At 42.1% G+C, this 26,515-nt stretch overlaps 1 protein-coding gene across 1 annotated transcript; it reads right to left on the bottom strand.

Annotated features, from left to right (window-relative positions):
• Window positions 1-12,349: 12,349 nt before the first annotated feature.
• Window positions 12,350-13,507, bottom strand: LOC132341493 (uncharacterized). Its single transcript, XM_059873075.1, has one exon. The coding sequence runs from the start codon at window positions 13,408-13,410 to the stop codon at window positions 12,475-12,477; it is 936 nt and encodes a 311-aa protein (XP_059729058.1). The 5' UTR covers window positions 13,411-13,507; the 3' UTR covers window positions 12,350-12,474.
• Between the last annotated feature and the right edge of the window lie 13,008 nt (window positions 13,508-26,515).

The following is a 26,515-nucleotide window of genomic DNA, read 5'->3' as shown; positions in this document are numbered from 1 at the left end:
GTGGTTCAATTAAGGGCTGTGGCCAAGACATTTCAGAAATATTCTCAAAATTGTTTGATAACTGTCAATGGATTTTTGATAACTGTTGATAATTTTCTTCAGCAGTTCTTTGTTTCAGGACCAAAAGGGACTTTCAGAGATGTCAAAGAGGAACATCTTCAGTCCATGGACTTTCTCCTGAAATGCAGCTGTTTGGACTTTTTCCTGAAACTCAGCTGTTTGGACTTGAAGCAATGAACTTTCTTTTCATTGTTTTTGCATTTTCTTATATTGTAAGATTGTTTTGGTGATGTGACGGAATTTGGTGTTTTGCAGGTAAAGAATTTCCCTGATGGTTCCACATCAGCACTGATTGAGGTTTTGATTGGCAACACATAGCCTCTCAGGTGTTTGTTCTTTCCTCTGCATGGGCCCAGCAGACGAAATTGCAAACTCTTTTCTTTTTAATTTATTTAAAATAAAAAGGGTGAGATGTCACTGACATGTATTATGAAAAATCCTTTCCTTAGGATTTTTTCCTCCTGAGTTGCTGAGAGGCCTCAGGAACAAACTGTAAACAATTCTTATCTGCTGCTGTGGAATGCACCAGGTGGATCTGTGATTGGTCTCATCTGGTTGTTTCTAATTAATAGCCAATCACAGTCCATGTGTCCAGACTGTCTCGGTCGGAGACAAACCTTTGTTATTCATTCCTTCCTTTCCTATTCTTAGCTAAGCCTTCTTATGAAATCCTTTCTTCTGTTCTTTTAGTATAGTTTTAATATAATATATATCATAAAATAATAAACTAAGCCTTCTGATACATGGAGTCAACTTTCTCGTCTCTCCCCTCATCCTAAGACCCCTGTGAACAATGTCATCAGTGGGTATTGCTGTACTCAAATTGGGCAATTTTTGTTAGTTATTTTAATTGCTATAGAGGTTATGTTTAACTTGCCCATATTTCCAGGCTTGGCCTAAACTACTTCTTTAATTTCTTTTTCATCTTCCTCTTTTAATCAGAGTAGTTTACCATTTTCTCTCCCTCTGGAAGCACCCCAATACCTAACTGCACTTGCATATCCCTCTCCAGCAAATTGTATCCTGCCCCTGGTACTAATAAAACATCTTCCATTCTTATTTTGTTTGTTCCTTCAAATATTACATGTTTTATAACTGGTACTTTAAATCCTTCTCTTTTTGCTCCTACTACTTGAATCTTATTTTGGCTTTTTTTTGCATCTTTTTTGAATTCTACTAACACATGTCCTCTCAGCCCCTGTATCTACTAAAAATTCAAATTCTTTCTCCTGAGGGCCTACTTTTAAAGTTATCAAGGGCTCCTGCTGATATTTTGACCCTAGGAGGTAGAGCCCCTGACATTCTTATTTGTCCGTTTCTCAAGCCTCCTTAAAAACTTTCAGGTCCCTTCCCTCTGTGGGCAGTTTTGCCTTAAATGCCCAATTTCCTTGCAATAGTGACAGATTGGACTTTGGTTGTTAGGTTCCCTGTAGGCGAGACTGGGGGTTAGCATGGTCGGGATGGACGGAGACGAGAGATCTCTGAAGCCAAATTGTGGAACTTGCGGTTTATTGCGAAGGGCGTGGGTACAAGGCCCTGCTGGGAGCTGCCAGCTGCAGCTCGGAGCAGGCCCGAGAGAAGAGAGAGGATGAGAGGGTAATAACGTAAAAGGCAAGAGCTAAGAGCATAGAAAAGTAAGAGTAAGAGCGCAAGAGTAAAAGCAAGAGAACAAGAGCAAAAGCAAGAGTATAAGAGAGCGAAGTTCCCGTTACAATACAATAAATCATCTTCTGTGTTGAATATTCTGATTCTCACTAACCAATCTAGTACAGCATACAAATCCTATAGCATTTACATACAGCCTATAAGAATCACTACATTACCATATTGTGCTACATTTTAAACCCAAAAAACTACTCTTCAGACCCCTTCTGCCAAGCTGGCAGGGTCTGCTCGGACCCTTGGACCTGCCTGCTTGCAGAGGGTATTGTTTCATCAAAAGGGGATTACCTTCAGCCGGCCACACCATTGTTTTCCTGTTGTTCAGTAACTTAAGGAATGTCAAAGCTTGCTTTCATTTCAATCTCGCTTATAGTTTCTGTATTCTCAAAATCTTTTGCCAGGCAATCATATTTGTAAGGCTTTCCTGTTTCATCTTCCCCAACAGTTCCCCTTTTCCCTTTATAGGGCTTCTTTCCCAGGGAGCTCTGTTCCCTTTATCCTCCCCCTGGTTCCACTTGCCTTGGCCCGGCAGGGGTCTCACTTCCTTATGGGAGTGGGTCCTTACACGCTGGCTTCCCTTGGCAATAGCAGCTGCCATTATTTTAGCTTTTGCCTATGCTTTCTCTTTGTCCCTCTGTATATATACCTTTTGGGCTTCTTTTAACAAGTCATTTAATCCCTTGTCTTGCCATTCTTCCAGTCTTTCTAGCTTTTTTCTTATATCTGGCCAAGCATGAGTGACAAAGGTTATCTTCAATAAAGCTTGTCTAGCTACCGTATCAGGGTCTATACCTGAGCATTGTGTCATATTTTTTCTTCTCCAGCAATTCAGTTGGAGTCTTTTCCTTCTTTTGTTGTTCAGCAAATGCCTTATGAGCATTCTGAGTTTGTGGAGCAGCTTCCCTAATCCTCCTGACAAATAATGTTCTATAATCTTCCATGTTTTGTCTTCCCCCGGGGTTATTGTGATCTCAATTAGGACATTGCAAGGGCATTTTCTGATCCTCAGGGAGTCCATGTGTATGTTCCCGCTCCCATGTCCGCATACCCGCTGCTCAGATCATTTGTCTTTTTTCGGGTGTAAAAAAAAGGTTTGTTATAGATTGCATTTCGTCCCAGGTATAAAAATTGAGTCCCAAAAATTGGTGTACTTGTTTTGCTAATCTAATAAGATCTTCTAGTAGATCTTTTCATTTCTTTTTAAATGTTCTACCTTCAGAAGAATTAAGTGGGGGGTTACAAACCCAATTCCCCCGTGTGCCCCTCCCAATGATACTTCCCTTAGGGGGTATAGTGCCACTGCTTGGTTCTCATTTTTTGATTCATCTCATTGGACCACTCTTCTCCTGGTATTCTAACTAGGTCTGCAGGGGGTGGAGGGGGTACATTAGGTGCTGGTGGATATGGAGGGTGCAGATAATCTAAGGGGTCCCAGTTTTTCATTTATTTTATTTTAAACGTATTCACCTCCTCCAGTGAAGCCTCACCCTTCCAACAGGCAGCATAATCACTCTCTTCTTGGCTAACTGGCTCTTTAATATTCACATGAATATTCAAAGCTTGGCACATCCACCTCTCAAAAGAAACATGTTTCAGGCAGAATAAATGATCTGATCTTATATCTTTTTTAGTCCATTCTATAATACAATAATGTATAATTTTAATTTGATTTTTATTCTTTGTGTCAGGGTTATGTTTCTGCTGTGCCAATTTTATCCCTAGGGGGCTACTGGGAGGTATATCTATTAATGTTTTCCTGCTTGCCTTTCCTCTGGGGGTTTTCTCTTTGCTTGCATTGTGGCCCATTTGTCCTGGGGTGACTTTATGATGCTGAATTGTATCCCCATTCGTCTGTTTAGCCCAGAAACAAGTTTTGCACCTTTAAAACTAGATCTGAGAGTGAAGGGGGAGAGAAGGAGAAGCAGTGGAATGTCTGAGGTGGTTGTATTCAAAACCATAAAGATAAGAGCTTTCCTTCTCACAGTGTTGTCTGCAGAACAGACAGCGAGACAGAGCTCTCCTTAGCTTTTAGTTAGTTTTTTTGCTAGCTGAGGCAGAGAAGTTCCCCAGACTGTGGTTTTTCCTTTTTTTTTGGAACTGTTCAAACCTGCTCTGAACTAAAAACCCAGAAAAACACCAGGAGCTCATGCCTGTGGCCCACCAGGGCCTGGGATGCTGCATTCCAGCACCGGAGGGGCTGATAAAAAACTGAGTGAGCCAAGCTACACCCCACAAAAAGGACTTTCTGAATTTGCCCTTTCTTCAGAACAGCGAGATGTTTCATTGTTTAATTTTTTTTTTTCATGCTTGTGAATACTTTGTTTGTTAAATAAACTTTTTTTTCCACTTTTCTCCAAGGAAATATTTTCCCAAACCAGTTGGAGGAGGGGCAGTTTGAATTTGCTTTCTAGAGGGACCCCATTTAAAAGTTTCCTCCCAAATTTTCCCTAAACCAGGATAAATTATTTCTCAGCTTATCCTGGCACCGTTCGAACACTTTTTGCTTCTTTCTTAACTTCTAAGCAATTCTGACTCTACACCTTTCACATGTATTTTCCCAGTCCTTCTTGGGTACTGTTCAGGCTAGGGGAACTAAATGCTGTTTTCTTACATATTATTTTCTACAGAAATTAAAAGATTTAATGCCTGATTCTTGGCTCTCAATTTCACTCTTTCACACTCTTGGCACTAGGCACTCTTTTGTGTGGATGTTCAATACCACCTCTTATGACAGATGTTACATTCACACCATACCCAAGGTTCACATCTGAGTCCACAACTTAAATACAAAATTACTCTCATGCAGACAACACAAAATCTTTATTAAAAAATGTTATTCACATAGATAACAAATGCTTTGCTTTTCTTTGTCTGCCTCGGTCGCCCGGTTTACAGTACGTCTCATGCACTCAGCATTTACACTCATCAATCACACAAGACGCAGGACATACACATATACACAATACTAAGATACCTCTGTTGTTTAATTAGGTGTTAATATTTTTTTACAGGTGCTTATTTGTTACACAATAACCTATCCTCAGTAAAATAATCTAAAACCCTTCTAATATCCCCAAGTTTAAAATCTTTATTTCACTACCTACACACCTATAAAACCCCAGCTATATAACGGCGCTTAAAATGGACATCAAAGCCCTACTGAAGGGTCATCACTTATCTTTGCTTCCCGCTCATGTAGCCAAAAGCTACATCAACTGTTCTCTTACTCTCCTTTTACCCCATTATCAAGCAGGCCTATCAGTCTCTCAGATCTCTTGGGCAGAGTTATCTGTTCAGCAGCTTAACACCCCTAGACCAGTCCATCTATCCATTCCTAATGGTATATTGGGGTTTCAGGTTCTCAGCATTCTGCCTTCTGCAGACCCTGTACCCAATATAGACAAGGATCCTGTAGGCAATCAGGTATGGACTGAGAGCAGTACTACCCAGAACTAGGATACCTGCAGTTGGATTACAGGCTATTCCTCTCTTCTTTGTTTTGTTAATTCCCCTTTTTAACCCCAAAGTAGCTAAACCTCAACAATTCTGAGACTCACTCAGTCTCTAGCATGTTTTGTCCCCTCACAGGGAGACGAAAATGCGATTAGAAGGACCTTGCAATCGCTTCGCAGATCCGGAGGGTCCGGTCTATGTTTCATATACACACACACTCACTCTCCCAGATTCCACACCACCCCTTTTGCACAATACTCACCCATCTAGGTTTTTGTGCACAATTTAGGGGCTGGCAGTTGCTGTGGTTTCTTAAGGAATCTTTACTTCCCCTTTTCTTTTTGTCCCTTTTATCCACCAAATGTCAAACCTGTGGTCACCAGTACCAGCAGGAGAAGCCCCATCAAGCCGCTAAACTCAGCAAGGTGCCTCTCGCTCAGGATGTCCCAGAGTTACGGAGACGAGGTGCTAAATCTTGGTAGAACCTCCAAATTGTGAGAAACAAGGCTCACTCTTTAAAATTTTTTAAAGTTTAATAAAGGATAAAAGGGACAGTAAACAGCGCTGGGTGCCTGGCAAATTGCTAGTGGCATGTCAGTTAGCTATAACAACTTTCCTTATATACTTTTTCATTGTACTGATCAAATGCATATTCATGAGGATACACATATTCAAACATTCCTTTGAGTTCTTTTACATGTTCCAGGAATTCTTTAGCTTTGTTCGACCCCTGACCCATCATGCAATAGTGTAGATTTGATTTTTTGCAAGTTGTATGTCATTTCCTCACAATTTATATGCCATTTCCTCACAACAACAAACAGGAGATTATTGATAGCCGCAGGGTGAGGGGCAGAAGTATTTTTCACATCCTTATGTTTGATGTTATCTGTGTGGTTTCTTCAATGTTATCTAAGCATACAAACAGTTTTAGCTATTTCCACAAACTTATCTAAGTTATTCTAACTATTTTCAGTTAGTTACAAAATTAAAAGTATCCTGTAAAAGTTAACATTACATAGCTTCTATTTTAATATTTTGCAAAAGCCTAAACTACAATATATATTTATCACACTAATACATATATAAACTACACATGGCCAGAGCATTGGCCACAAAAGCTGACAAATTATACTATATCAAAAACTGTCAAAAAGTGATTACAAATTGTACTACATCAAACTCATTGTGATTATTAATAATTTGCAAAAGCTAATACATAATAGGGAAAACAACTACATAGTTATTTATAACATTGTCTTTATAAATCTTAGTTATGATTGTCTTAATTTTCTGTTCCTGGGTACTTTATGGTTTTGCAATTATTTGCAGTGACATAATTTTCTGTCCTTTTGTAGCCATTTCTGGATCTGTAGCCATTGCTAATACTTGCATCTCCTTGAGCACGTGTTGAATAAGTTGCACTAAGTAAGGGATCATACATAGTAAAAAGATTAGAGTTGCTACAGCACATAGGAAGGAAAAAAGCATTTGTTTAACCCATAGTCCACCAGGTAACCACAAGAACATGTCCTATTGTCATCTTTTCCCCATTTGGACGGGTAAATGAACTGTCTTATTCTCTCAGTTATTTGTTTCACCACTTTTCCATTGTCATCTATTTGCAAACAGCAGTTAGAGTAACCTAATTTTCCACACACTTCCCCGTCTTCTGCTAATAGATAATCTAATTTCCATGTTGTCTTTCCCGCCATCTGTGATGAGTGAAGGCACAGGAACAACTTAAGGTAAGAAAACGACAGCGAGGATTAGCTCCCTGTGACTGGAGATCCGAGAGGAGGGATGCCTATACAGATTATTCCAGCAGACAGTTTGTGGGTAGGCACACAAGGCTCCCCCCAATGTCGATGCACTGGCTGCTGCTTTGGTCCACACCAGCAGAGTGTCAGTCACAGCCTCCTGTCCTTCTAGCTGAGATGTTCAAATCTTTGGGGCCTCAGAGACCTTGACCCAAGTGTTATGGGTCCACCTGTGTTCAGCTGTCTTGACTGCTGTTTCTGTGGTCAGTAACATTTGGAAAGGTCTATGCCACTTTGCCACCAGTGGTTTTTCTTTCCACTCCTTAACCAGGACTTGATTCTCTGTTTCGATGTTATGAACAGCAAAGTCCAAGGGCAGCATCTGTGCCAGCTGAGCTTCCTGTTAAAGAGATTTCACAAGAGACAGTATCCTGGCCACATACTGTTTAAATATACATCTTTACCTCCCCACTGCAATGAAAATTAGCAGGGTAAGAATCCTAAACAATTCAAAGGGGAACAATTGAACATTTCCTCACGTTTGGCTCTTATTCTTCCAAAGCTAATGGTAAAAGCCGCACCCATGGCATTTTAGTTTCTGTCACTAGCTTCAAAGGATGTTTCTTTATTCTTCCATTCATCCTTTTTACTTGACCTTGTTATGGATATATATTATAATATTGGCTTTTTGCAAATATTAAAATGGATGCTATATGTATAATGTTAAAATAACTTTGCTATAAAAATATAGCTTTTATTTCTGTTGTTAATTAAGCTTAGACATAGTAGTGAAATAGCAAATATCGATATGTTTGTGTTAAAATGCCTGCTTGGTTGGGATAATATCCAAGGAACATATGATGAGGACCCCTGCTACTGATACGACTATCAACCCTTACCATCGGTAGAAAATATGGACCAAAGACCATAACTGGAGGTGATGATAAGAATGGACTAAAATCACAACCAAGAAATACGCATGCTCTAAAAAGGTGGACCCGAGGAGGAGTCATGCTGAACAGTTCTTGGAACATGTAAACTAGTTTGGGGATAAGTTTGAATATGTAACAGGCTGATGCAATAGAAATGGTATGTAAATGGGGTTTCCAAAACAGCCGGTGGGCTCTTGGCTGAGTGCCAAGATGCACTCAGCCGTATATCTTTGCTCTATTGTCTTTGTCTTCTATTGTCCTTTATTAAACTTTTTAAATTTTTACAGGACAGTGAGCCTTGTTTTTCACAACCTGGATTCTCAGGGTGCTGGGGGGTATGGAGGTCCCACTGAATTCTCAAAGCAGCTATAATCCCTTGAAGAGCCTCCTTGTAAAATGAGTTCCCCCGTACAAGTATGCTGCCTTCACAACTTCATTTGTTAACTGATCAAATAGTTGCTGAAACTACTAGAAACTTTTCTGGCCACCCTGCCAGCTGGCATACCACTACTAGAGGATATCTAAGCCCTCTTGCCCAGGGCATCTCAGCAAAATACACTCGACATCCCTGGAAAGGACATCACTGGAAAGGACGTATAGGCCAAGGTAATTTACCTGCCTTGCCATCTCCTTCGTAGTCTGGCTATTAACTTTAGCCAGGCACCCCTTAGTAGCTCATTTTGCTAAAACTAAAAAAGACCCACAACAACATACATTTTGAGGAAAGCTTCTGCCAGTCCTCAAAAGCCCCAATGACTTCATTCATGGAGTTGTTTTAATAAATGTAAGGCCGGAGCTTTTGGTATCCACTGTTTATCATTTCTTGTAAACCAATTATTCCCTGTTTCTTCTGCCCCACTCTTTTTAATTATCTCAAGCTCTTCTGGTGGAGAAGACAGCACCATCAGCACCACTTCCCCCTTCCCCCTGGCAACAGCAGAGCCACAGGCAGCAAAGGGTAGATCCCAGAGACCTCTGGAAGAAGTGCTGCTGTCTGAACATCTCCACTGACCAGTTGATTGCCTATTGTCTCTGAGCACCTTGCTTGATGTCTCTTAACAGCTCTTATTTCTATTTCTTCTGGTAAATCCACCACCTCCAATAAGAGAGTAATTAAGCTCCCATGAGCTAATGTGTTTCTTCTGCAGGTTAATAAACCTCTTTCTTCCCATAATTTCCCTAATGAATGTATCACCCTGTTAGCGTTCAGGAACACATAATCACGAGAAATTATTATATGCAGGTGCTTTTATTGAAGAGCTCTGGGTGTCAGGGGTACAGACCCAAATCTGACTCCGACATAGGTTCAGGATGGATATGCTTTTATATTCTATCATTATATAACTTTCATGTTAATTATTAAACTTATATTGTTCTATAGTATACATAGGTTTCAGCCAAGCATGGCCACCTTAGACTAGGAACATACAGTTTCTCATTGTTCTTCTTATGATTATACAATAATTATTTTAATCACTAAACAATCATTTCAGCTAGCAATTATACTACTTACGCAGGTAAAACACAAGGCTTAACATTTCAGAGTTCATCTTAGCATTTTCCAGGGCGCCACTATCATTATCTCCCCTTTGAAAGCATTTTCACTTCACTATAGGTGTAAATGTTTTCACTTGATACAGTCCTTTACTTCTCAATTTATGCTTGATGTTCTTCAAATCCAGGGTTGATGTAAAAGTTGTCGTGGATGCTATCACGGGCTGGAGAACCAGAAGATAGTGGGTGTGGATCTCGTGACAGTGCCTTTATTATTTTCTGGTTCCAGGACATTTTCTTCTGTATTTCTCTCCTTAAAATGCTGTAAACTAACCAAATTGCTAAGAATACAATTATTAAGATTATCACACTCTCAATGATAGATTTAATCCATGAACTCACATTCCACCCTAACCCTTTAAAGATTTTTCCTAACCAGCTTGTAGTCAAATCCTTTTGCTCTTCTTGTGCCTCATGCTCTATTTGTTTCAACTGATTGATGTCATATTCTACATCTGCAGTTACATTTGGGATGTGAATGCAGCAATGATCAACTCGTTCTTTTAAAGATCTACATACTCCATGCTCCTTCAGGAGTAACAAATCTAAGGCTAATCGATTTTGCAAAGTCATTTTTGTGGTGGCTTGTAATTGCTCGTTTAATTCTTTAAATCCTTCCCGGGTAATTCTTGCTAGTCTATCTACTTGGCCTGTAAGTTCGTACAGCATCTCTCTATTCTGATAGTTTGCTTTAGGACCGAGTAAAGACTCTAGGGCCCACCCAAGTTTCACTCCACTAGAGGGTTCTTGCCAAGTGTCATCTGGATTTTTGTTGTCTAGAACTTCTCGTCTTGCTCTTATCTGCAGAAGTTCATGTTTTCCATTAAATGGGGACTTTTTCCAAATTGGACATAAGGTTGGGAGGCCCAAAGTAATTTCCTTTACTTTCTCATCTACAGGCAGATGTGTTGTTCAGGTACCATCGCTTGTTGCCCATACAAATTGTCCTGGACTTTTAATTGTACTCCTGGTACATCCTATAATCACTTTATAATTCATTTTGCCTTGTTTATGTTTGATCCCTCTGCAAGCACAACCAATCTGTAGGGCTATTGCCAGGGGTGGTATCTGTTTTATCTCTGCATCATCAGAAGTGCAGTCATAAGTTTTATTGCATGCCCACCAACTTACTTTGTCTGCCCACGTTCTGCTACTAGTGGCAGTGTACGTTACTGCTGGATCTGTTTCACTCTCAGAACCTTCCCACTTAATACACCAAGGGGTGTTTGCCATATATTGGAATTTTTGAAGTATACTCACAGACCACGCACTATCCCAAGGCTCTATTTGATCTTTCTGATCCTCGGCCTCACACTTCCATACCAGAGTGGTTTCTGTAACATTTTCTATGATCTTTTTATAGTGTGGCAAATAGCATTGCCATTGTGGGATGCCTCCTGACTGTCCCATAGGGGTTCCTAGTATGCCATCACTTAGAATACAGTCTTTCTGGCTCATAGGTCTCATCCATGTTCCTACTTTCTCCCAAGTTTCCTTGACCACCTGTCTCGGTTCGAGTACCTGTTTGCATGCAATTGTTTTGTTCTTTTGTATTTCAGGTAGTTTTGATGTTATGATTCCCCAATTTACTGGATCTCCTGCTGCCTTAGGTATTGGCAGACAGGCAGTTATTCTACTGGTGTTTTGTATTTTGGCAAAATCTTTAACTAATCCAATCATTACATTCTCAGCCCGAACTGCATTAGAAATTTTTATCACCTGTGTTTCTGCCTCTCTCTTCATTCTAGAATGAAGAGTGGTTAGTTGATCTTTTTGCATCCCACATCCCAAAGACGTTAATGACCATAACATTAGCACAATTACTAATAACATTCTCAAAGTAATTAAACACATCTTATCTGCAGTCTGGGTTCCACAGTTTACACAGTCTGTGATCCAGGATGGACTTTCTTCACTCGGGTATAGTGAATCCAGGGGTCCACACCGGCTACTTTCACTGCTGTAAAGGTGGTCAGCAGTACCTGATAGGGTCCATTCCACTTTTCTTTCAGCGGTTCTTTGTTCCAGTTTTTAATGTACACCTCGTCTCCTGGAAGTATGTTATGAACTGGGTTCTCGAGAGTTATTGGTCTATTCCACACGAGGATGCTCCGGAGCCAAGCTAAAGTTTTCCCAAGAGACAGAACATAATTATACACTTCCTGTTTTCCTGTAACGTGTACATTAGGGTTAGGCTCAGGAGATTCATATGGTTTCCCATACAATATCTCATAAGGACTGACTGACATCCCGCTCCTAGGTTTTATCCTAATCCTCAACAGTGCTATTGGCAAAGCCTGGGGCCACTGCAGCTTGGCTTCTTGGCATTTTTTACTGATTTGCCTTTTTAGTGTCTGATTCATCTTCTCTACCTGTCCACTTGACTGGGGTCTCCATGGTGTGTGGAGGTCCCAAGTTATCCCCAGCAATCGACTTACCTCTTTTACTACTGTAGCTATGAAATGGGGCCCCCTATCTGATGATACCCCTAGGGGTACCCCGAACCTGGGAATAATTTCCTGTAGTAACCACTTACCTGTTTCCTTTGCTTGGTTTGTGCGACAGGGAAGGGCTTCTGGCCATCCGGAAAATGTGTCAACCCCTACTAACAGGTATTTGTATCCTTGAGTTCTTGGCAATTCTACAAAATCTACCTGCCAAGAGTCTCCTGGCTCTATTCCTATCTGAATTCTTCCTAGCTGTGCTTGTCGCCTAGCCACTGGGTTGTTTTTCAAGCAGATATCACATTTTGACATGACTGATTTTGCCATTGTCAACATGCGTACCGTAATTAAACTCTGCTTTAGCAATTTTACCAATGCCTCTGCACCCCAATGACATTCGTTATGTTTCATTTGTAGAACTTCTCTCATTATCAAGGAGGGTACCACTATTTGTCCTTGTGCAGTTAAATACCATCCTTCCAAGTTCTTTTGTGCATTTAGTAAACGTGCCAGTCTCTCATCTTCTACTGAATATCTTGGTTTTGGAGGCAAATTAAATTGGGATATATTGAGCTTTGAAGGTATCAATGCCATTGTTGTTTGCACCTCTCAAGCAACTTGTCGGGCTGCCCAGTCTGCCTTTCGATTTCCTTCACAGATTTTGGAGTTTCCTGATTGGTGTGCTTTACAGTGTATAATTGCCACTTGTTCAGGTTTTTGTACTGCTTTTATCAATTGCAGGACTGCATCTTGGTGTTTAATGTGTGTACCTCGAGAAGACAATAATCTCCTTTCTTTCCACAGTGCTCCGTGTACATGCACCACTCCAAAAGCATATTTTGAGTCAGTCCATATATTTACCTTTTTCCCTTCACTTAATTCTAGTGCTCTGGTTAGAGCAACCAGTTCTGCCTTCTGGGCAGATGTATTTGGTGGTAATGCCTTTGCTTCTACTACTGTGCTCACTGTTGTTACCGCATATCCAGCGTATCTGGTTCCGTTTTCCACGAAGTTGCTCCCATCTGTAAATAGCTCCCACTCTGGCTGCTCTAGCGGGACGTCTTTCAAGTCTTCTCTTGCTGAATAGGTGTACTCTATTACCTCTACACAGTCATGTTCCAATGGGCCTTCTTCAGTTGTGGTACCTAGGAACAAAGCTGGATTCAAAAGGTTAGTTGTTTTTAATGTGACATCATCCTGCTCAGTCAGGACTACCTGGAATTTTATCATCCTGCTTGGAGATAGCCAATGGCCCCCCTTTTGTTCTAAGACAGTGGTTACCATGTGTGGCACATAGACATCTATGTGTCTTCCCATAGTAAGCTTCCTGGCTTCTTGTATCAGCATCACGGTGGCTGCGACCGCCCGCAGACATGGAGGCCACCCTGCACTTATGTTGTCAAGTTGTTTGGAAAAGCAGCCCACCGGCCTTTTCCAACTTCCCAGACGTTGGGTCAGGACTCCTAGTGCTAGGCGTAGCCTTTCATGTACAAACTGCTGAAAATCTTTAGACAGATCAGGTAACCCTAATGCTGGAGCAGTCATCAATGCCTCTTTTAGTTTTAGGAAGGCTTCCTTCTGTGGCTTGCCCTAGGTGAATGGTTGCGTCTTCTGAGCTTCGTACAGGGGTTTCGCAATCAGTCCATAGTCCATGATCTACAAGCGACACCATCCTGCCATCCCGAGGAAGACTCGCAGCTCATGTAAGTTCTGGGGCTCTGGAATAGCACAGATAGCTTGGATACGGTTAGTACCTAGTTTTCGTTGCCCTTGTGAAATTTCGCATCCCAGGTAGATCACAGTCTGTTGGGCAATTTGTGCCTTTCCTCTGGATACTTTGTAACCTCCCATTCCCAGTGAATTTAAAATCTCTATGGTTACCTTTATACAGGTTGCTTTTTCTTCTGTAGCTATTAGTATATCATCAACATACTGCAACAATAGGTATTGGTCTCTTGGTACTTGCCCATTTTCAGTCCAAATTTCCAGCTCCTTTGCCAGTTGGTTTCCAAATAAGCTCGGACTGTTCTTAAATCCTTGTGGTAATCGCGTCCAGGTGAGCTGGGTCTTTCTTCTGTTCCCTGGGTTTTCCCACTCAAAGGCAAACAGTTTCCTACTTTCTTTGTCAAGGGGAATGCAGAAAAAGGCATCTTTTAAATCAATTACAGTAAACCATTTATATATCTCCTTTACGGATGTTAGCAATGTGTAGGGATTTGTTACCACTGGATAAATGTCTTTTGTTATTTTATTTATTGCTCTCAAATCCTGCACTAATCTATATTCTCCATTTGGTTTCTTTACTGGAAATATTGGTGTGTTAAATTCTGATTCACATTCTTCTAAAATTTGGAACTTTAAGAATTTCTCAATAGTCTTTACTATTCCTTGCCGTGCTTCTGGTTTTATGGGATACTGTTTGATTTGTACAGCCCTTGCCCCTTCCTTTAACTCCACATGCACTGGTTGTGCCAATTTAGATTTCCCTGGTATATCCATTTCCCATACAGAAGGAATCACTGCATCTTCTACCTCCCTAGGGATAGAGGGAACTGGTTTTTCTTTGATCATTAAAATCTGTCCCGTCTTTGATTCAGGTATTTTCATTACAAGTTCCCCGTTTTCAAAGGTTATTACCGCATCAAGTTTCGCCAGCAGATCCCTCCCTAAAAGCGGAATTGGACACTCAGGTACATATAGGAATTCATGTGTTAAAGTCTTGTTCCCAAAGCACAAATCTAGGGGTTGCAAGAATGGCCGATTTTCCTCTTTCCCTGTAGCCCCAACTATTGTTGTTTGCTTATTTCCAATTTCTCCTTGTAGATCATTCAGCACAGAGTAGGTAGCTCCAGTATCCACTAGAAATTTGACTTCCTTATGCTCTAGCTGTATAGTTATGACAGGTTCTTTAACCTGTTTTACGGGTTCCACGTCTAGTCAGCTGTTATATTCACCTAACACCATTGCCTTGGCAATGTTTTCCTGCTGGAACTGATTGCCCTGGTGAAACCGGTTGTTTGGCTTGTTTGCGCACTCTCTCTTCCAATGCCCCTCCTGCTTGCAATACGCACATAGATTTAGGCTTAACCCTTGCATAATTGGTCCTCTACCACGACTACTTCTGCCACGTCCCCTGAAATTTGTGTTACCCTTCCCTTGTTTTACTGCCAAAAGATTTTGCTGCTGCCTTTTACTAGCTTCTCTTTCGCGATTATTATATACCTTCCAGGCTACCTCAAGTAGCTTATACAGATTCCTAAATTCCTCCCCTTCTAATTTTTGCAATTTCTTCCGAATATCATCTTGTGATTGTTCCAAGAATATGAGAGCAAGCTGAACCTTTGCTTGTTCTGTGTCTATTTGGAGATCTGTATATTTCCTTGCTGCCTCCTTAAGCCTCTCTAAAAACGCAGTGGGAGATTCGTTCTTTTCCTGCTGAACCTCATATAGTTTAGACCAATTTATGGTTTTGGGCACAGCATTCTGAACTCCTATTTGGATCACCTCCTGATATTTCTGTAGTCTCCTCATATCACAAAGTAAATTAGGATCCCATTTTGGATCCTCAGTTGGGAAATTGAGATCTAAATTTTCTGTTACGAGCCCGTTTCTGATATCCTCCCTTGCCCTTTCTTTGGCTGCTTTAAGTACCATTTCTTTCTCAGTGGAGTCCATCAATGTATCTAATATTACTTGTATATCATCCCAGTCAGGATTCTGAGTTTTCATGATCATTTTTACTACCCGTGCCACCTTATCAGGGTTTTCTCTATAAGTTCCAGCTGACTGTTTCCAAATAATTAAATCTGCAGGAGAAAAGGGCACTTTTACATACACTGGCCCTTCTGCTCCTACACCTTGTCGCAAGGGGGCAATCACAGTCCATTTTTGTCTGCCTACGTCTTTTCTTTCCACAACCGGGGCAAGCTCTGACCGGCTTCGGGTTCTGTGGGCTACCGGGGTTACTGATTTATTACCATTGCTATTTTTTTCACTTGCATCTCTCCCCCTCCTTTCTATCACAGTTAGGTTTTGCTCATCTTCCGAGGAAGAGGGATCAGGTGACGATGGGAGAGGAGAAAAAAGAGGGAAAGGTGTACTAGATGAGACAGGCTCAGGATTGGGTGAGGTATGGAAAGGCAGTGGGATAGGGACAGATGAAACAGGTGGGGTAGGGCCGGGCTCCCTCGGTCTTCTTGGAGCTACCTGTAAATCAATATCTGCATAATTTTCCCTGCTCAGACTTTCTTTCAACGCCAATTGTTTTAGACAACGTTCCTCGCAAACCCCTCACTTATTACTTGCAGACGCTCTAACCACCATTAATCCACATTCATCTTGCCATTCTGGCTTTTCCCATAAATAAAAAAAACAAATCAACATACGGAACCTCATCCCATTTTCCTTCTTTCTTACAAAATGACATTAACTGTGAAATGGTGCTATATTGCAAAGTGCCGCATTTTGGCCATTTTTCGCCATTCTCCAAGATATATTCTGGCCACCATGTATTACAATAATCAATCAACTTAGCTTTACGTAATTCTTCCCCAAAATTACCCCGTTTCCAATGTGCTAATAAGCACCCCAAAGGAGAAGTTTGTGGAATAGAGGCATTGCTGCCCAAAATTCCTTTGAGCTTCTCCATCCAGAATACCAAATGCCGAACCAGCAACGCTTTTGCGATTGTCTTACGGACGGCGCCTAGGCAATACCACCAGGAATTCCTTAGCCCAACCAAGCGTAGCTTTCGCTGCGTCTTACTGGCAGGCACCCAAACCAGAATAAAAGCACCTTACCTCTCTCCCGGGGACGATGTGAGCGGCAGAGGCAGTCGCGGCCGATGGGCTCCCCGAGAATCCCTCGGTGCCGGCTGGAGCATGATTGAGTCACGAACTCGCTCAGCAGCACTCACAGGGTCCCATCTGGGTCGCCAAAAATTTTAGCGTTCAGGAACACATAATCACGAGAAATTATTATATGCAGGTGCTTTTATTGAAGAGCTCTGGGTGTCAGGGGTACAGACCCAAATCTGACTCCGACATGGGTTCAGGATGGATATGCTTTTATATTCTATCGTTATATAACTTTCATGTTAATTATTAAACTTACATTGTTCTATAGTATACATAGGTTTCAGCCAAGCATGGCCACCTTAGACTAGGAAGATACAGTTTCTCATTGTTCTTCTTATGATTATACAATAATTATTTTAATCACTAAACAATCATTTCAGCTAGCAATTATACTACTTACGCAGGTAAAACACAAGGCTTAACATTTCAGAGTTCATCTTAGCATTTTCCAGGGCGCCACTATCAACCCCATATGCATATTTAGAATCAGTAAAAACATTCACTCTCTTGTCCTGGTAAAATTAACAGGCTCTCACAAGCATACAGTTTCACCTTTTGAGCTGACCATGTGGTAACCTCCCCCCCTTCTTTTAATTCTGTTTCATTAGCAATAGCTTCTCCTGTAAATCTCTTCCCGTTTATCACCCTTGAAGACCCATCAATAAACACATTTTCTCCCTCAGGTCAGGGAGTGTCTCATAAGTCTTCCCTAGCCAGGTCTGGAGATCTATCACTTGAATGCAGGCATGGATTTCTTCCTGGCCCCCCTCTTCAGGGCCAATCAGACCGGAGGCTGGGTTAAACCCTTCCTCACTTTTCAATTCTAAATCCTTCTGCTCCATTAAACAAGATTCATACTGTAATAACTGAGTGCTGGTCATCCACTTAGAGTCTCTTTCAGTTAGCAAAGCTTTAAGCTGATGTGAAACTAACAATCAAATATCCTCCCCTAGTCAGTTTTTGGGCCTCAGTTACCATTAAATTTGTGGCTGCAAAATTCTGAACACAATGAGGCCAGCCTCTGGCCACTAGGTCTAACAGCTTAGAAAAATAAGCAACAGACTGCTGTGTTCCCCTGAACTCTTGTACCGAAATTACTTTAGCATGGCCCTGTTTAACATCCACATATAACTCAAATTCCTTTTCTGAGTCTGGAAGAGCTAAAACTGGGGCATTAACTGCTGTAGTACATAGTAGAGATAATTCATGCTATATATGTGTATAAAATATTTTAAGATCCAACCTATGTCTTTGACCACCCTGGCTGGGAGCAGAGTCTTATTTCTATTCAATTAGTTCCCAGACATCATTAAGATAATATCAAGTCCGATAATGTAAGAATGAAACCTTCCCGGGCCATGAGTGCCGACTTCCCAGGAATGTCTGAGCCGTTCATGAGAACTTGCACCTGGGGAGATTGCATCTACCAACTCAAGCACTGGCACCACTCTGTTACATGTGAAAGAAGGCTATTCCGAAGAAGTTCAGACAGCCATCCGGACCTCTGGACTGGCTTTTGTATATTTCTGCATCTGTATGGTCCCAGTTATACATGTGAAGGGACACAAAAGAACCTTCTGTCATTTCTGCCTCAGGCAGAATAAACAGGATATAAGCTAGCGGCATGAAGCAGTTGGGGTGAACCACTGAGGAGACGCTGGCACTCTGTCAGTCGGATCCAGGTTCACCCAGCGCCGACTTCTGGGGTTGACGCTGCCTTGGCTGTGGTGGTTTTTTTACCAAATCCTGAACTGTATCTTTAAGACTAAATGTAAAACAAATCCATCTCTCTCCTTTTGGACATTCAATTCCAAATCTATTACCACTTTTTCCACAGTTTATTTGCAATCCAGCAATTTTCGCTATTTTGCCTGCAGGTTCTTAATTTGGATGGGTTATAACAGTGGCTGTTGACATTTGTGTGTGTAATAAAAGAGGAACTTTGGTTTCTTTCCATGTGATGCTTTCTGAAGCATTTGTGACACAATCTTGCTGGTAACCTGAAAGGGAAAAGACAACAAATGAGTGCCAGAAACAGGAATAACAGAGGTCCAGAATGGCTTATACTCCCACCTCCCATGCCTGTGGGGTTGCACCCCACAGCAGGTGTATTTGATCTTCTTGGTGGCGAATACAGAGGTCAATCTGGTCTTGCACTCTATTTCCCTTGACACTTTCCCTTAGCTAATTTCCAAGCAAATAATTTTTGACACCCCTTAACTGTGGTTTCCCATTGTTCCTCAGGCATCTCTTATTCAACAGGCACTAATAATTCCCATCCATAAAACAAAGTTTATTACTTTAACACTTCTTGCAACAAGAGCATAAATTTTGTGAACTACAATACTAATTATTCCCACAATTCAAACATTTATTTATAACCCAGCTAGCATGTCCAGTATTGGGATGAATCAAATAAAGTTTACATTATGGTACTGATGGAGATGATAATTCCCCCTCTCCCCTGTACAATTCACAGGCTAAGGTCAGAATATAAGAACTCTTTGACCCAAACAGTTCTGATCCTTCTGTCTGAAGTATTCCTCACCAAGGAGATGTTTTATTCAGGCAGTGCTTGAAACCAGTGATGTAAGCTTTGCCTTATTTCTTAATTAGGTGTTCTTTGTACATTTCTTGAATCATTTGGGTTTTCCCAAACCATTACCACTCAGTCCCAATTTGAAAGTCAATTTGGTATCACCCAGCTTAAATGAGATAGTCCATTCTTCAGATTCCTTCACAAGTCCTTTGATTCTACTGTCATGAATTCACCCTCTTTCCTTGGTTCGGATCTCTGTTTCAATAGTACCTTGAAAGGACTTCTTAATAGCACAGTGATAAAAGAAAAACAATACTGCATTAACTTTTACTATTAGCTTTCTTCAAAACTTTCTGTGTTTAGCTAAAAGCTTTTTCCACAGCTGCCTCTTCTTCTTGTATTCAGCTGTGCTAATAGCTGCAGATGCAAATTCTTCTTTCTGTGAGCTACAATTAGTTAAAAAAGAAAAGCCAGGCCAATTTTTACATGAGATGAATCGCATCCATTGCTTTTTACTTTTTTTTTTTGGGCAACATTTAACTGTTTTAGCCTTACAGACCCATTCCTCAGAACAAAAGCCTCCTCTTTTTAACAGAAAAAAAAAAAAAAAAAACAGAAAAGAAACCCCTTACCTTAAAAAATAAACCACTTTGTGAGGTTTGGAGTGCCAGCAATATCTGCCTTGATCTTATCTTTACTGCTGGCCCACTCCCCCTCTTTTTCACATCAGTGCATTCAATGCTGTTCCTTGCCCTTCCCCCGCTGTTGCCACTTTACTACAGGGCACCGGGCAGGGCAGATCCTGCCCTAGCAGTCCCGAGGGAGAACTTACAGACAGCCACGGGTATGGGGACCCTGGGGGCATGCCTTGGGTCCATTTCGCCCCCCCCCTCTCTCTCTTTCTCTCTCTCTCGACCCGCTTGCCAGGGCCAACGCTGCCATCCTGGACTTGGGACCCCGACAGCCTGGGAGCCACCCCAGCAGCTCCGCCACTGAGCCAGCCTGCTCCTGGATGGCAAACCCGTGTAATCTACGCCCAGCACCGCCGCCAGGTCACCTCCATGAATTGGTCCTTGCTGCAGCCCCTGAGACCCTGCTGCTTGTACGGGAGCAGTCAAACACCTTCCAACCTTGACAACCCTAAACTTGGTGACCCCAGCTGCTCCTGACATTCTCTTTTTTTCTTCCCCTTAGTCAGCATATCCTCTTTTCCCTTTGTGAAAAATGCGTATTTTATGACTGGCTTTTTGCAAATATTAAAATGAATATTATATGTGTTGTGTTAGAAAGTAACACTGTATTCTCTTCAGCAGTGTGTTAAATATAGTTTTAGGTTATAAAAATTGTTAAAATAGAAACTATGCTGTGTAGGATACTTTTTTTTAAAGAAAAGACTTGCAGCGAGATAGCAGCCACGGGACACCTAAATCTTTCAGAGAAGAAGAATTTATTGCCCTCTTATCAGAAGAAACGAACTTCTTCCCACCTCGAAGGCGCTGTTAGGATTAGGAGGAAGAAGTTAACAATGACCAGGCCGAATCTTGTGTTTCAATGGAATTTATGCATCATGCATGAAGTGTATGAATATGCAACAGGCTGTTGTTTTTAAGGGTTAATCCTTTGTTAACGGGGGTCCTTTTTCGGGCTTGTGCTGCCCAGAAAAAGGTACCCGGACGTCCGTAACTCTTTGCTTTTTATTGTCTCATATTGTCTTAATCCAAATTGTCTAAATTATTATTACTCTAATTGTATTATTATTTTTATAACCATTTTATTACTATTAAATCTTTAAAATTTTAAAAAAACAAGTGATTGGTGTTTTTCACAATTGGTAGCAGAGGATGGTTAACACACCTCGCTGGTGGTGCTTTAGGAGAGTCAGAGTGGGGAGGCGCGCCCTGCCCGATTTGGCAGCCTCGCTCTGTTTCCCCTGGAGTGACCCACAGACGCAGGTTACGATCGGTGGACAAAAGGAAGCAATAAAACTAAGAGAAGGGAAAAAGGCTCCCTACAACCGCGGTAACTGCCCCCCTAAGATTAGTAGTGCGCACGAAGAACCCGGGAAGGAAAAGGGATTGGTAAGTATTTCTCGGGAGGGGCAGTGGGGGAGATGAATGTGTGTGAATGAGAGGCGGGCTGGTTGTCCCAGACCTGCCAAGTGAGTGCGGAGTCCCCCATACTGGGTTTCCGACTTTTCGCGAGAAAAGCGGCCAGTAAAGAGACGAAGTGAGTGGTAAGAGGAGTGAAAGAATCCCCTGGGGTAACTGGGACTGGGTCTCAGGGAGGGGTTGGACCCCTCGGAAGTAGGGAGCAAGGTTTCCTAGCCCAATCCGCCAGGAAACGGGACAGGAGGGGGCCCTAAAAAAAAAAAAAAACACCTGCTAGGTTGAGGGATTTACTTTCCAATAGCATCCAAGAGCTGGGTTGAGCAGAAGTCTGCTGAAGTGAGGATATACCCAAGAGCATCCAGGGTTGGACCACACAGCTAGATTGAGGGATGAAAATTTTGCCCAACAGTATCCGGAGTTGGACAACACAGCTAGATTGAGGGATAAAAAAAGACTGCCCTAAGAACATCCAGGGTTGGACAACACAGCCAAATAAATGCCTGAGAGCATCTGTAGTTGTGCCACACCGCTGGGTTAAGGGACAGAAAAATGCCCAAGAGCATCTGGGGTTGAACAACACAGCTGGATTGAGGGAAAAGTACCCAACAGGATCTGGGGTTGGACAACACGGCAGGGTTGAGGGAAAAATTACCCGAGAGCATCTGGGGTTGGACAACACAGCTGGATGGAGGGATATCCAATAGCACCGGGACTGGCCAGAAACACCTAAACTTGTAATAGGTGATGTGAAAGTAAGAGGTACCTTTTTGTTGTCTTGTGTGTGTGAGAGTGAGTTACACACAAAATCAGCCTCAACTTCCCAGGCGGGTGGGAAGGGGGGTAGTGGACCCACAAATCAGGCTAGTGTCCTCGGGCAGGTGGGGACTCTGTGGCCGAAGGGTATGTGTGACCTGCAGACCAGGCTAGTGTCCTCGGGCAGGTGGGGACTGTGCCCGAAGTGTGTGTGCGACCTGCGAACCAAGCTAGTGTTCCCCAGGCGTGTGAGGGGGCCGTAGCTGATGAGTGCTAGCGACACACAGACAGCCTCACGGGTGAACTGGAACGACCAGAGTCAGGGCCATTCCAGGAGGCCCAGAGATACTGAGACCTGGAGGCCAACTCCAAAGCAAGGGGGGCCACAGAGACCCGTGATTTTTTTGATGATAAGAATCCACTTTGTGTCTTGAGGGTGTGAAGGAATGTGTGAAGGGGAATGAGAAATAAAAGTGAGTGAAAGTAGATGAATGAAAGTATGTCTAATGTGGATTGTGCATTTTACCCTCCTTGGAGGGAGGTGTATTGTATTGAAAAGTAATGTGGGAAAAGGTTTGTTTTGGGTGTAAGTGATTGAAAGAATAGTGGTGTTTAAGCTGTTGTGAAAGTGAGAAACAGAGGCAGGGGATGACTAGATAGGATCTTGAAAATGGAACAGAAAACCAGTAAGTTGGATACAGGGAAAAAGTGGGACTAATAGCGTACTAGAAGAGATACCCCAAGATAGACCTTTGGGAGTTAGGTTAGCAAACAGAAATACAATTCCTTGCAAAATACAGGGTATGTAGAAGTTGATAAGAGAAACATGCAAACTATGGAAAAAGGGAAATGAACCAATTAATCTTAAACTAGAAGGCTCCAGACTTGTGAATTATATACTTTAAAAAGAGCACTAGAATATCTAACACAAAAGAAAGGAATTATATTGATTCAAGGTATGCCTTTAGAGCAGCACATACCTTAAGAAAATTACCTAAAAGAGATAGCTATAGTACATATTAAGGGACACCAAAAGGTAAAGACCCTAGAAATAAGAGGAAATATTTTGGCAGATCAGGAAGCTAAAGATGCAGCAGAAAATAGAGCTGAAAGAGTTAATATTAACTCCAAATGAGAAAAACATTGGAAATTCCAAAGTTTAGGGAAGCAAAAAAAAAAAGAATTAAGATAAGTGGTGAACAAGATAAACTGGGGAAATAGAAACATCTTGATAGAAGACAATTAGATAATAAAATGCTTACTAGGGAACAGTAAAAGACATGTATCAAAAAAGCCCAGTGGGATACTCAGGCTTTGTGTGATTTTTAAGGAACTATGGGTACATTAGGATTTTTGGAGTAGAAAAACAAGTAACTGAAAAATGTACAATTTGCCAAAGGGTAAATAAAAATGTGATGAGAAAAACAACATGAGAAGGTCATGAGTTAGCTTGTAGACCATTTCGAAGTATCCAAGCAGTATAGCTTTGTTAAGCTCTGGATTTATTTGTAAAAACTGTTTAATCCAGAAGAAAAAGAATATACCACATTGTGGTGGGGGGGGGGGGGGGGGGGAGATTGTAAGAAAATAATATCTTGTTTCCCCACTCGTTCGCGGCTGCACTACCCCCCCCAGCCCCTGTGCCGGCTCCGGCACAGTCCGTGTGCCCCAGTCCGGGCGCCCGGCCCGCGGCCGCTCCGCTGGTCCTGCCGTGCGGACCGTGGTCACCGCGCCGACCGCACCGAGGGGGGGGTCCCGTCTGTCCCGTCTGTCCCATCCCCGGCTGCCCTGACTCTGGTCGGCTACTGCTGCTGCAGCCGGGGTCTCTCGCCGCCTTTGTCTCTACCGGATCAGCCACCATTGGCCATGCGGGGGCAATCCGCGCTCCAGCTCGGTCTGCACCGGAACACCCCTCGGGCGATCCCGCCTGCACACCCCGCCTTCGGGGGACCGAGACTCGGTGCTATGCCGAGTCCCACCCGTCCTGCCCCGAGCTCCGTTCCCTTGGTAACCGCAGCTCCGGCTGGTCAGGGGAACTCTCTAAAAGAATCGTCTTATCGAAACACTGAAAGTTCAGTTGAAAGAAAGCCCTCTCCTGATTCTTCCTAAAAATACAGGAGAAAGGCTATAGAAGATAAAAATCCAAAAAGAATGGGATAAAGGGACTGGTCTATTTCCATTAAGAGATGTTCCCATAGGAGGGGGCGGACCGGGGTTTGTAAATGCCCCTTCGACTTGGTCTGAGGTCAGAAATTTAAAGAAATAAGTAAAAGAGATATTTGGAGGATCCCATAGGTATAGCTGAAAAATTGGACCAATTTCTAGGTCCAAAAATTTATGCTTTAGAAGAGGTGCGGTCTATAATGAAAATAATATTTTCCTTGGGGAGAAAAGCAATGAATCAGCATATCTAGAATAAAAGCTTGGGAAAAAAAAAAAAGAAGGTAATCTGCAGGAACCCCCGGAGAAGACAAAATGCTAACTGTACCTCCTGAGCAGGGTCAAAATAATGAGGGGAGTAAACACATGAATAATTATTGTAATTACATAATCAAGGGAATAAATGAGACAGCATATAAAAGGCAAAATGCAAAAAAAAGGTTTTTAAGGGACAGCTTTTTAGAGGGAAAAGAAGAAACTCCAACTAAATAGATAAACTTAAGAGAGATAGAAAAATGGTCCTAAGCAAGTGAAAGATCTGGAAATCTTTAAAGAAATGGGCACAGAGGGGGAATAAGGAGGTCATAAGCTCTATTTTTTTTTTAGGGGACCAATACCATCTGGAGCCTGTGATAACTTTAAAAGTGGGTCCCTAAGAATAAAGATTGGAATTTGTTGTAGACACAGGGGCAGAGAGAACCTGCCCGTTAAATATTCCAAAAGGCTATAGTGTGAGCAAACATACAGTGAAAAGTAACAGGGGCAAAAAGAGAAAGTTTTACTGTTCTAGTCATTAAAGATGTGGTAATTGAGGGAAGAAACTAAAATTTAGATGGGAGATATTTTTGCCTTCTAATGAGAGGATCCAAAAACTGGGAGAAAGCAGCAATTAAGATAGACAAAGTTAACACAGGGGTTTACAAAATCCCCAAACTTATTTGGGCAAGCTTTAGAAACAATACTACAAGATTTCCCTATTCCTCCTGAAATACAAATTATCCAATATGTGGATGATTTTTACTATCTAAGGAGGCTGAAGTTGAAGTGAGAGAGGCTATATACTATACAACTTTTATATTTTCTCGGGGAAAAAAAAGACTAAGGGTATCAAAAGGGAAAGTGTAATTTGTAGAACTGGAGGTAAAATATCTTAGACACTTAATAAATAAAGGTAGCTGGAAACCCAACCATGAGAGAATTGCAGGAATTTTATCCCTTCTCCCTCCCTCTTCAAAGAGGGAGATCAGAAAATTACTTAGATTATTGAAATAATATAGATTATGGATTGCGGGGTACACACAGGCAGTAAAATTTGTGTATGAAAAATTGACAGAGGGAGATGATATAAAATGGAAGATATTGTTAAATTAAGAGTTGAAGTTAAAACTAGCCTAGGTACCAGCTTTAAGCTTACCCTTGTTAGAAAAATCTTTTATCATCTATACATAAATACAGAAAATGGAGTAGCTCATAAAATTTTAATTCAGGAGTGAGGAAGGGTAAAAAAAAATCTAGTAACTTATATATCAAAGGTGTTAGACCCAGTAAGCTACAGCTAGCCAGTATGTATTTAAGTTATAACAGCTACTGCAATCCTAGTAAAAGAAAGTTGTAAGCTTACTTTTGGAAGTAAATTAGTCGGGTGCACCTCGTACGGTCGGAGGTGAGTTGAATCAAAGAAAAAAGTAAGAAGAGAAGAAAGGGAGAAGTTAAAGTAGGGGGGTGGTTAGCAAACGCTGGGATGATGGAATGTGGAATGATAGCATCTTGGTGCTGGAAGAGAGCAGAAGTGTGAATGCGGGTTTTTTGCATGAAAGGCAGGGAAGTGTCTTAACACATGGTTGTTAGGAGGTTATTCAGTGCTGAACTGGGGTCCGGAAAGGGTTTAGCAGAACGGGCCCTCCTCGAAGGGAAAAGAGGATAAGTTGACTATAGAAAGAAAAAGAATGTCAGGAGCACCTGAGGACACCAAGTTTTGGGGTTACCAAGGTTGGGAGGTTTCTGACTGCTCCCTGCGAGTGGCGGGGTCTCGGGGGCTGCGGCAGGGACCGATCCATGGAGGTGACCCGGCGGCAGTGCTGGGAGCAGATGACACGGGTTTGCCGGCCAGAAGCGGGCTGGCTCAGTGGGGAACTGCCGGGGTGGCTCCCAGACTGTCGGGGTCCCGAGTCTAGGATGGCAGCGTCGGCCCCGGCAAGTGGGTCGAGGGGGGGGGGGGCAAAAGAGACCCAAGG

This window comes from Haemorhous mexicanus, chromosome W (assembly GCF_027477595.1).
Source record: "Haemorhous mexicanus isolate bHaeMex1 chromosome W, bHaeMex1.pri, whole genome shotgun sequence".
NCBI classification, from domain to species: domain Eukaryota; kingdom Metazoa; phylum Chordata; class Aves; order Passeriformes; family Fringillidae; genus Haemorhous; species Haemorhous mexicanus.
Note: the sequence above shows the minus strand (reverse complement) of the source record. Positions and strands in the feature narration are given on the sequence as shown.

Coding starts and splice junctions, on each gene's coding strand:
- LOC132341493 (XM_059873075.1), bottom strand. CDS start 13,410: ATGACTGCTCCAGCATTAGGGTTACCTGATCTGTCTAAAGATTTTCAG.